This window comes from Nanorana parkeri, unplaced genomic scaffold (assembly GCF_000935625.1).
Source record: "Nanorana parkeri isolate BGI_ZX_2015 unplaced genomic scaffold, ASM93562v1 scaffold795, whole genome shotgun sequence".
NCBI lineage: Eukaryota > Metazoa > Chordata > Amphibia > Anura > Dicroglossidae > Nanorana > Nanorana parkeri.
This window is the reverse complement of record NW_017307063.1, coordinates 591,940-604,097: the sequence shown is the minus strand read 5'-3', so window position 1 is coordinate 604,097 and position 12,158 is coordinate 591,940. Positions and strand designations below refer to the sequence as shown.

The 12,158-nt window shown below is 37.6% G+C and overlaps 1 protein-coding gene across 1 annotated transcript in view; it reads left to right on the top strand.

The window, feature by feature from the left end:
* Window positions 1-622: 622 nt before the first annotated feature.
* Window positions 623-12,158, top strand: part of MCHR2 (melanin concentrating hormone receptor 2) — a 57,202-nt gene continuing 45,666 nt past the window's right edge. Inside the window, exon 1 of the mRNA XM_018564926.1 lies at window positions 623-804. Within this exon, the coding sequence (XP_018420428.1) occupies window positions 623-804 (182 nt within the window). The remainder of the gene's footprint in view (window positions 805-12,158) is intronic.

Here is a 12,158-nt window from a genome sequence, read left to right as displayed (position 1 = left end):
TTTTTGAGGTTTCGCGCGCGCACGCAATTTTAAGGCTTGACATGTTTAGTGTCTTTTTACCCGACGTGACCCCATCTTTTATATTTTACCAAAAAATTGGGTAATAATAAATGTTTTATCATTTAATATAGGGGAAACTGTTTTTTTTAAAAAAAATTCGGTAATTTTTCCTTAATATAGTAAAAAAATAAAACCCCCAGTGGTGAATAAATACCACCAAAAGAAAGCTCTATCTGTCCCCAAAAAAGGGTATAAAATTCATTTCAGTACAGCGCTGCATGACGGAATAAATGTCAGTTAAAGTACCGCAGCGCTGAATACTGAAAAATGGCCTGGATGGGAAGGGGGTTTAACACCGCGGGTGTCAACTGGTTAAAGATGAGTATTGCAGCAAAACCAGCATTTTAATTTTATCTTTGAATGGGCTGGGTTTTATTTTACTGTAGTTCTGCAGTTTTAAGCTTTTAAATTACTTAAATTCCCACTTTAGATAGGTAAACAAAAAAACATAGAAACAATGGGTAACCTGATGAAAAATGCAGTGCATTTCATAAAAGTTATCCAAGGAATAACTAAATATGTCTTTTCTTTTTGCAGATTAACATTAAAACAGAGCATAACAATGAATGAAATTCAAATCACTTCCTGGAATAATTACAGTGACCTACTCAATAAATCATGGAGTATGAGGAACGAAAACCATCTTATTAATACTGCAGAAACAGTTATTCTGCCATCTTTCATTGGAATTATCTGCTCCACTGGATTAGTTGGGAATATCCTAGTGTTGGTCACTATTATACGGTATGGAACATTGAATGCAAAATTTGTATTCACAAAATATTTTTTGTCTTACATTATATTGATAAGTATTATGATCTTCATGCTGAAAGTGTGTAATAAGTGTGTAGAACTGTTTTTTCCTTAACTAATTAGCTTATTCATTTCAACATGAAGCTAGAAACAAAAATCAAAAACGGATTGTGAATTCAAAAAGAGTTGACCAAATTAGGACACAGATGTGACCTAGAATATGACTTTTAGGACAGTCAAGTACGCATCCTTGACAGGGAGGAGAACTGGTTTAAAAAAGATGTAAAAGAGGCCATTTATGTAAAATGGAGAAGCCAAGCCTAAATAGAGGCAGGGGTGAGACATCTATTGTCTGCCACATGCAATGCTGTTTAAACACCTTTCTCTGAGCGGCTTAATAACATCCGCTAGCCCCAATCATGCAAATACAATCAACACCTTACCTCCACGAGGTCTCTGACCCTATGCTGGATATATTTAGTAGATTATGTTGATTGGAGCATGATTTACCATTTTTAGTCCTAAATAATTTTTGTACAAGTCCTTCTGAATTTAGAAAGTAAGTTGGATGACCAGTGAAACGTCTTCAAGAAGAATACAGGAAGTCCAGTTTCTTGAGCACCAGACTGGGAGGGAAGCTAGAGAGCATCGGGCAGAGAGGGTAGCTACCCATCGGTGCAAACTGGGGATGAATAACCTCCAGCAGTAGGGACAAGATCAGTCCCTCAGATACTTTGAGCACAGGGAAGTTATGAATAAAGACAGTGACATTGATTATTTGCTATACTTTAAAAAAAAGTTTAATTAGTGTAATTTGCCACAGGCATGGTATCTGACACCAGGGGGTCTATTCACGAAGCTGCCGAAGGATCTAGCCGTAGCTTCGGCTGATCCTTCGGCTAGCTTCGGCCCCAGGACCCCTTCGGTTCAGTAGAACCGAAGTGTTGCTGTACAGGCTATGCACTATAGCCCATACAGCTCCCGAAATGGGCCAAGCGGCTCAGTCGAGCCGAAGGCATATGCCTCGGCTCGACTGAGCCGATGTGAAAGCCGAAGCTAGCCGACAGCCTGCTTTTGACAGCTGGGCAGAGCTAGTCGTGATCTTACGGCTGGCTCCGGCCACTTGCAGAGAGATCAGCGTTCCTGGTTACCAGGTAACCAGGGACACTGATCTCCAGACAGCCCAACTCTCCAGGGCGCTAAGGGAGTCTCCCGCTATCAGATAGCGGCTCCCGGCCGCCCGGGAGAGAAACACTTTGTTTGGCTGAACTGAAGGGAGTCAAAGCCAGCCAATGTATGGCTGAAATCAGCCGTGCATGGCTGAAGTGAATATCCAAATGGGGTGCAGCTCTCTTAACTTCGGCTCGGCTGCTTTCGGCATCTTACTGAATAACCCCCTAAAAATATCTCTACAAGTCCCTGAAGTCCTTTCCCTATGTGTAACCACCATCAGCAACCCCTGCTACACCTGTTTTACTGTTGCTTATTGCCTGTTTGGTATTATTTTTTCTGTAAGTCATATCTTACACCCTTTTTTCCTTTTTTTCTTTCATTAAAATGGCATTTGAGAATGATATAGTGGAGCATGCATGTTGAAAACCAAGTAAGCAATGGCAGCTCCTATATATCTGTCCTTTAAATGCTGTTGCACTGAGTTTTTTGTACTAAATGCATCTACGCACTTACTTTTTACAGTTCAGTACAATTATTCAGACTCACTAATTTATTTTTTAAATTAGAAGGAACAAACAAGCCTTAATTTTACAACCTGTCATTTGCTACAGTATGAAATGAGTTGAATGGGAAATGAAAGTCATGGCTCATTTGGTTTTGCCATATTTCTTTTAGATGTCAAATGTATACAATTTGCAGCTTCACCAGCCTCTACACATTACTGTGTCATAAACTGAGTTTGTAAATGATGTCCTTCCATGGAGATGTTTTTTTTCTACTGTCTTACATCTAAGCATAAACAGTGCAAACTAAATAGGATTATACTTAGTTATATAAGGGTAGCTTGCATTATGCATTGATAGCACGTTACCAAATGTTGATTCTTTATAAACATTTGCATCCTAAATTAATACCAGGTATATTTTTTGAAAATAAAACTCCTAAAATATGTATAGTTTGGAAATCAGCAGCATTCATTATACTACATATTGCTTTGAATATATAGTGAGTGAAGTGCTAATCTAAAGTTTTAATTAACATCTTACCTTATGATAATAAGTATAAGTAAACTTTAAAACAAAGTGCGCTTATCCTTTTTGCCCCCTGACCTAACCTAGCCCACCCTACCTAGACACATACTCGCCTCAATTCAACATCTGTGGTCTTTGGTTTTTATTTACACCTTATGTGCCTGTAAAGTAACTCCCCATAACTGCATGTCTATGGGGCTATGTTTTCAGCATCTTGTGGGGATCTACTGTGTAGCTACGGACAGGATACAGATGACTTGTGACACAGGGTATACACGAGCACCAGATGCAATGGCCGTTGGATGCATCTGGGGTTGGGTGGACTAAGGAAGGGAGCGAAAACAAAAATAAGGTGTTTGAGCAAAACGTTTATAAAGCATGTTTGTGTACCATATAAATGGACTGCCCCAACTTGATATCCGCCAAGGACAAGTGTAATGTCCTCTAGTGGCAGTAGACTACACATTAGTGCAGGTCATTAAAACACTTGCTCATCACACTGAAAACTGTCATGGAACTAGTATGTGAGCAAGACGTTTGACAGAAGGCTAAATTCACAAAACCTGAACTGAAGGGTAAGGATCTTTATTTTCAGCCATGAGACTGTAATTTTCAAATCTCATTGGCTCTCAAATGAAATAACTGTCAATTAATCGAAAGTAAGGTTCGTCTCACCCAGGATATTGACACTGTCTCAGCCAGATATGACAGTGTCCATTTAAAGGCTCGGTAATTCAAAATAGTTATTAGATTGCGAAAATATATATGTGTGCTGTGAGTGTGTGTGAGAGTTGATAAAAATGCTGCATATCCATATTTTGGTCCATTGCTGAATATGAAAAAAGAAGGGTACATTTTGTCCAACACACTAAAAAAGGTAAACTAAGGCATTACCAAGCAGCATTCTGAATCCACCTAGTTGCAGCTTTTTCAAGCACTCTAAATCAACCCAGTTGTCCTTTTTTGTTTAAATAAATGGCTATTTGTGCATAATCTGAAGATCAATTCCCACCCTCGTTCCATCCCCAGTGCATCTTCCTCTTTACAGTATCTGTTTAGAAAGAGAGCTGCTTCTGCAAAATGTCACCCATGTTGACATTGGTAAGTTTACAGTCAAACATTTTTTCAGTTCAACAGCACCTAGCATGCATAATAAGCAGAAAGTAATACTCAACAGAAGATAACAGATCCATCCAGCTGAACTGAAGGTGGAAAGCATTACTTCTAGAGCTTCCCTGTCTATAGTGTGAAAAGTATATTGACTGTTGTATTGAAAAACCATATAGCTGGATGGGACAGGCCAAGTTAGTGGAAACTACATTAAAACATCTTTGTGGTGCATTAACACGCATGTCATGTGTTGATGTGCATTGCATTTACACAGCCAATTAAAATGAATGCCCTTTCTTGTAATTCAATGCACTCCTGTACATTGTGGCACACTCCAATGAAGATGTGTTATCTTATTACCTTACAGTGCCATTTAAAATAAATGTGTTACTATGCATTGCAAAAACCTGCGTGTTACCACGATGCGTAAGTGTAAATGGGCCCTCAAAGTTAGGTTGCTAAGTTTGGGTGATATGTGATACTTTAAAACAAAGGTATACATGTTATTGAGTCCTCGTTCACATGTAGGCATTTTGTAGCTCAAGTAAAACAATTTCCATATCTGAATTTCAATCGCGTTGCTTAGCTGCTTTTCTGTTCAGCTTTAATTATAGTGTGAAAGTTCAAAACATATATTGATTGGAACATTCATTAATATTCATGATTTTACACTTAAATACATGCATGCAGATGAAAATAAACTCAAAGTCACTGTCACTGGGCTTGCATAGTGTCACATGAGTATGGATATTAAAGTGAACATTTACACAATTTGTGAGTGAAGATTGTCAACATTTGTAGTAAATCATGGTCCTTATAAGAACAGTTGTTAATCATGGTGGCTGACTGATTGTAGTGTAATACTGTGATTCATTTAGTGGCTTATCCACAAATATCTACTGTATAACTATTATAAAAACAAAGGTAGAACAGCAAGCCTATGCAAATATGAAAGCCACAGCAAAAACTATTTTATAGCAAGTCACTGCAATCTGAGAATATGTGCTTATTGAGCATATACTATTCTTTTTTATTGTACAAATGAATAGTACCATTATTATTATAATTATTACTACTTTTATTGTTTAAGCAATAAACAATAATTGGTATTCTCTCAATTAATTGATCAACTTTCTAATAAAAGGTTGGTCCTACATTGCTGGAGTAGGAGGTCGGTTTTAGCTTGAGTTTTAGATTGTATTTGGGGGGTAATCCTGGGCAACACACACTATGGTCTCAATATGAAACTAAAAAAGGAGGGAGGCATCCACAAAATGTGTTTCATTATTCCTTTGTTGCCTCTCTTTAACAAGGTTTTATATACTGCACCAAAAAATAACTACAGCTGCATGTACATTATGCTGTAAGGCAGTCCAATATAATGATGGGATAAGAATGTTTAGCAGGTATAATGCTTGATGAACCTAAATATCTCTAGCATTTTTATTGGGATTACAAAATCATTTTCAAAGGGGCAGAGATCATTCAAAAGCTGTATAGTGTCTTTAGATATGGTGTATTATGCAGTATATTCCAGTATAGCTAGTTCATCAATTTTGCAATTTAGAGAATTTTAATGGCATTTTCAAAATCCATAAGTATATACAGTGTACTATATATATGATGATTATACAGCAATGCAGAATAGCACCACCTATGTAGGACTACAAGTTTTAGATTGTATTTGGGTTTCTTGCACCGGGCTCTGAAGGTTCTAGTTACACTTCTGTATACAGCCCTAGGTTGAAGGACTCCCACTAACTCTGTGTAAGGCAGTTCTGAAGGCAGTTCTAAGGCAGTGCTGAAATATGTAGGCATTTGTAGGACACAACCCAATGCCATAGTTTCACATTACTTGACAGTGGGAAAAGGGAAGGACTTTTCTGCAGATACAACTAAATATCAGAGCAGATGCCACTGTGTAGGACCAGCTTTTGTGAGTGGTATACTTGGACTAAACATCTCAGAGTGCTATTTAAAGAACAATAAGAACAATAAGATCAACCTTTTTTGGATGCAGCTAATAATGAACCTGAGAGTTCTTTTTTAAAAACATTAGGAGGGTTTTATTATCATACTACATACTACATACTAAAATAAACATCTACTGGCCATCACATTTTATTCCCTGCCTTTGTTTGTTTTATGGACCACTTTTATGTATAAAATATGTATAAACTGGATTTGTTTTTTTAAGACTAGTTGATCCTTTACCATGTGGAATTTTATCAGCTACATTAGGATTAATAAATGATCTGTCTTGACCCTTACCTTTTTATTTCCATATATAAAATAATGTTTAAAATGTATATGAAATATATATATTACAATGTATACGTCGAAGGTTAAATGTTTATCTCAGTATTCACCAATGTCAACCAGTGTGCTACAGTTGCTTTTTGTTCGTATTCTCCTAATACTCTTATTATGTTTCTAATTTAAAATGGTTTATATAAAATCCTCATACTATAATTTATTTATAATAAACTATTCTTCACTTATGTATTGTTAACTGATTCCCTTGAGTAGGCTATATCAGGGGCAGTCGTGGGTGCAACAGGAGGACTACTCGTGGTGGAGATTGGTGGTGGGAACCTCGAGTGATCGCAGTAGATCAAGGGGCCCTAGGGAACCCGTCAGTTTAGCCTCGAGGTACCATTTGGACAGATTAAAAATGGACATCAGATCTTGCAGCTGTTGTAAGGAAAACTCTGCTGCAACATACGATGTCCACGTAGCAAAGAACGTTTTAGTGCGTGCTTGATTAAATTTCGTGTCCAGCTTGTCCAGTAACAACAAGCGATTCAACAGGGGGCGGAACGTGTCCATGGAAGGGGGATCTGATAAAATCCAGTTACACAGGATCGCCTTTTTGGCTGTCAGCAGACAGAGATGTTCCCAACAGGTAGGGCAGGAGGGGTTCCCGTTCGTGGGTAGGGGAAGGGCATGCAGTAGGCAAAAGTTTGGGGATAACTTCCTATTCTTACGTGAGTGCACATTCTTGAAGGACACTATGGTGGACCAAAGGAGGTCAGGTAGAGGAAGAAGACATTTCGGACAGGCAGTTAACCATAAGGAAGACGTCCCCCTAGTGGGGATATTAAAGGCATGCTATGCTGTATGTACTCTTTTGAAGTATATTTCCCGCCAGGACTCATTGATAATAACCTTCCTGATTTGTTGCCAACCCTGCTCTACCATATCGATTGTGTCCTCAGTGGACATGTCCAAAAATTCCGCCCAGCGACCAATGTGGGACGGTACTGTGGTTCCTGTATGTAGGTCACTACGTTCCGGGCAATAAGAGATAGTGGCATCTTCATCTGGGGGGAGGAGAACAGTGGAGAGAGGGGTGAGTGGATCATTTCAAGCCAAGGCATTGTAAGGTGACTGGAGATAAAGTGGCTTAATTGCATGTATGGGTAACTATGGGTGGCCGGGAGACGGTATTGGGTTTGCAGAGCTGGAAATGTTTGAGTAGGCTATATCGTAGAGAACACCCACTGAGTATGACGATCATCCAGAAGTTGGCCACGTTTACCCATAGAAACACACGTGCAGAAGAGCCCCATTCTGCCAGTTCAGGAAAGTAAGCTGGTAGCATAAGCCTGGCTTAAGATCCTACGGATCTAGATTGTAAATTGAATATGTTTGAAAACTCCATTATGGTCATTAGTCTCCCTATGACTTATTTCTTGCTTTATATGTGTTTTCCTGCAGCTTGTACCAAATATATTGATTTCCTTTTCCAATTATTCTGTTAACCGTGCCTTTATGTTTTAAAAGAAGTGTTCTATTATTGCCCTGTGTTGCAACCTAAAGCTCCTTTCCAGATTAGAAACGTAATAATGTAGCAAAGCAGAAAAATGTATCCAAGGGCAATGGAAGTAAACAACTGTCCTAGAACATATAAATTTGAGGCTAAAAATAGAGTTAAGCTCACAAAGGAAATCATCTGTAGATGGAAAACTTAAATTATTTCAGAAATATTCTCTGCCAACCTGTAATTGGTTCTGCATAAATATTTTGGTAGAGGCATTTATATAACTGTAACTGTACCCCGAACCATTATATTGGCAGTTGGGAAAATGTATTTAATACCATTACTTTGTGATAATGCACTTTATTTGAATTTAATGATGCACTTTATTGCTGTTAAAGATGAATGTAAGTGCTTTGGAATTAATATTTGAAATGTTATTTCTGTAGGTGGCCAAACATATTCATATCCTGCTTGAAATGAGCATAAGCTCTGCAATTTGGTCAGGATTATAAAATCTACAGCTGGTGCAAATCTGTGAAAGGGCTAGGAAGATGTTAAATTTTGAGTATATTATCCAGCATTGGCCATGTTGTATAGAAGATTGTGGCAGATCTGAAGCATCTTTCTAACCACTTTTGTCAGCAAAACATCTGTCTGTAATACTTTTATGATAACAAGTGCTTCCATTTTCTGGAAGTGCTCAATGTTGCACTTATTGGAAAAGATCTGTGTAACTCAATACAGACCATTGCTTTTTTTTTCTAAAAGAAAGGGGATTTTATCTTTTCATAAGAATGCCATCTGAGTCTAAAAGAATATTGTGAAAGTTACCTGCAGTGCAGCATTGGCGGATCCAGACATAATTGTCGGGATCCGCTTAAGCTGCGGAGTCTCAGTATACTGCGAGCAGGAGCTCATGGTATACTGTGGCGTCTCAGTATACTGAGCTTAGGGTGATGGGAGGATGCTAGTCTGTGTCCTCCCGTTACCCTAAGGAGAACTATGGGGAAAAGCCTTAACCCCATAGTTCTCCTTTAAAGCTACAAAGTGCTAAATATTGTAAAACTGAACAGAAATTGGAATACCAATGACTAAAATTTTTTTTGAAAAGTTATTTTATTTTTAAAAAGTTTCAAATATATTTTGCGTAACTAAAAGACAAATAAAACATGTCCCAAGAAATATTACATTGCACATTATATTTGTACATGGTTTAGTTTCTATAAAAAAAAAACAGGCCAAAATAAGAAGTGTAAACCCATTTCCCTTTTAGTGAATCGGTCCAAATCACTAAATGGCCAGATTACTCCCAAAGACTGACAGGCAGTGTCTGACCTTTCACTCTTTATTAGAAATCTGTCATTTTGTGATCTGCCTATTTAGGCTTCATCATTGGTAAGTTGCCTGTTTTCCAACAAAGGTCCATTATTAGATTAATTTTGCATTACAAACTATAGGTTTAATATACTTCAATATTTTTGGGACATGTTATCCAAGCTGAACAAGGTGGTCTATGCAGTGTAGATGATAGAAAATAACATTTTAAACTTTTGAAATTAAAACAAACTTTAACTATTGACTTTTTAGTCAATAGTGTTCTGACTGTTAATCACATTTATTTATTTATTTTTTCATTTGGTAGGTAGTACAGGATCCCCTTGCTTACCTTGGCTCCCGAGAACCATTTTGCCTAGCTGCATAAAAGTCCACTAATGACCCTCTAGAACAGGGGTCTTCAAGTACCGCCCCCTGGCCAATTCCAGCCTGTGAAGCGGAACCATTCGGCCTGCAGCTGTCTGTGTATCTGACTTGTACAAACAGCTATGCGGTATGCATCCCTGTCAGATGCAGACCACATAGCTGCTCCTGTCAGCTCTGGCACCCAGAAATTCCTTTCATCCAGAGCTCTGACACTTCTGAGCTCCGACAGTTCTGAGCTCCGGTTGAAGGGAACGGTTAGTAAGATCTGCACCTGACCTTACTAATCAAACACTGGATCACCAGGGAATGTGCAGGTGATGGGGCTCTGTCTTTTATTTTATTGTGTGTGTGTGTGTGTGTGTGTGTGTGTGTGTGTGTGTGTATGTATGTATGTGTGTATTAGGCCCTATTCACACCTGTAAGTTTAGGTGTGATTAGGAATTTCTGTGTCAGGAATTTGCATTTTCTTGCAGCAGGAATCCCTAATCTGGCATTTACAAGTGGCGGCTTTCACCCATTTAAGTTAATGATCAGGTGACAGCTGCTCCATGTAAATGCTGGAACACCACATGTAATGATATGTGATATGATTACTTGTGGTTAGGAGTCAATCACTCTCCCTCGATACACGATCAAAGCGTCCAGGGAGAGTGACTGTTTTCTAACTGCATCTAATCATATCACATACCATTACATGCGGTATGCAGGCATTTACATGCAGTGGTTGTCATCTGATAATTAATTTGAGCATGTGATAGCTGCCACTTGTAAACACCAGATTAGGGATTCCTGCTGAGTGAAAATGCAAATTTTGAAGTATGAAATTTGGCAAGCGGCCCCATGGGAGAAGAAAATTTGTCCAGTGACCCCCGAGTGAATTGTGTTTGAGACCCCTGCTCTGGACTCTCCCCCTATTATTGATTGACATTGCACATTTTATGGCATTACAGTACATAAAAGTGTGTGCACAAATTCCATGTTACATGCAAACATGATTTTACTCAAATTATATTGGCAGATGTATGGGCATTACTTTGCATAATATTGGTACATGTGAAAACTTTCTTAATCAAACACATATATGTACATAAAGTCAAACCATTTTTTAACACATGGAACTTTGTGAATCCGGGTACCAAAACACAGTTAACTATAAATGCAGAGATAGGTGTCAGCCACAGAAGAAAAGCTAAACGTAACACAAGCAAGATAATTAAGTGTTTTAGATCTTTATTTCAATACAAAACCCAATATTTATATAAGTATAAAACATACTGTTTATCAATTGCCCCTGCTCTGACAACTCTGATTTGTTAAAAGTATCCCTAGCTATATATAATGTTCTCCCAGAAATCTGTTATGCATTGGAAAAACCAAAGATACAGATTTCCATGGACAATTTCATATATCATTTATTATTTGCTAAATTATCCATGATAGAATACCTAGTGCTGAGCACTGTGGAATTATATTTGACTACTAGTCAGAACTAAATTAAAATTAACAAAAAAATACATCTATCCTTAATTTCTAGTTTTATTTGTGCAACTGGTGGACATTATGTCCTAAATAATCTGAGGAGAGAAAAACATTAGCTGTATTACATTTGGAGAAACCATGCATTTATTAACTTTATTTATACTATTTAGTAACAATAGCAGAGTCAGGGTCTGGTAATCCTTAATTTGTCACTAACGAGGGGAAAATCTGTGGTGTAACAAGAATCTCTTGTTACATATAACCATATAAAATAAAACATACAAGTGAAAAAATATTATATATAGATAGATAGATAGATAGATAGATGGATAGATAGATTCTGGTCCGGGTGAACAATGCATCATAAAGATTATATGCAAAACAACTTTTCTAAATGGATTTTCACTGTTAATTACACATCTTCGTCACCCAGACATCCTTAACATCATAATGAATTCCAGAACAAATTTATTAGCTGTTACTCATGGACTCTATGCAAACATATGGGTGAGAGCATTCAGTTTTTTACTGCTTTCATATATATGGTAATGCTTACAAGCATAAGTGTGTTACTTATTCTGCACTGTCTACATATCAGTATAGTGGGCGATGTGGATGTTCTGCCCCATAGTCACACATAGATACACCCATTGTGAACAAGTGGTTTGGATATATACAGTAGAAGACAAAACCTGGAGCAGCTGTGCATGGCAACCAACCGGCTTCTATCTTTATTTTCAAAGCTTAACTGAATAAACTGAAGAGAGAAGCTGATTGGTTACTATGGACAACTGCTCCAGATTCTGTATGCTTCAGTTTTCATAAATTTTAATTAGTGTATATTATTCTCCTTACCATTAGGGATTTGATACACATATGCTGAACATTCTATCTGCAATAGACTTTTGTACTGAATAATCTGGATGAAGACAAATAGATCCCCATATCAGTAATTCCATCTCCTTGCAAAAGTATATATGCAAAAGATTGTTTGTGCATACAGTTTAATTCATCTGGAGAGTTTATTGTTTTTTGGGGGTTTTTTTGCACATACAATTTATATGAGTCACCAAGTTCATAGCATATTT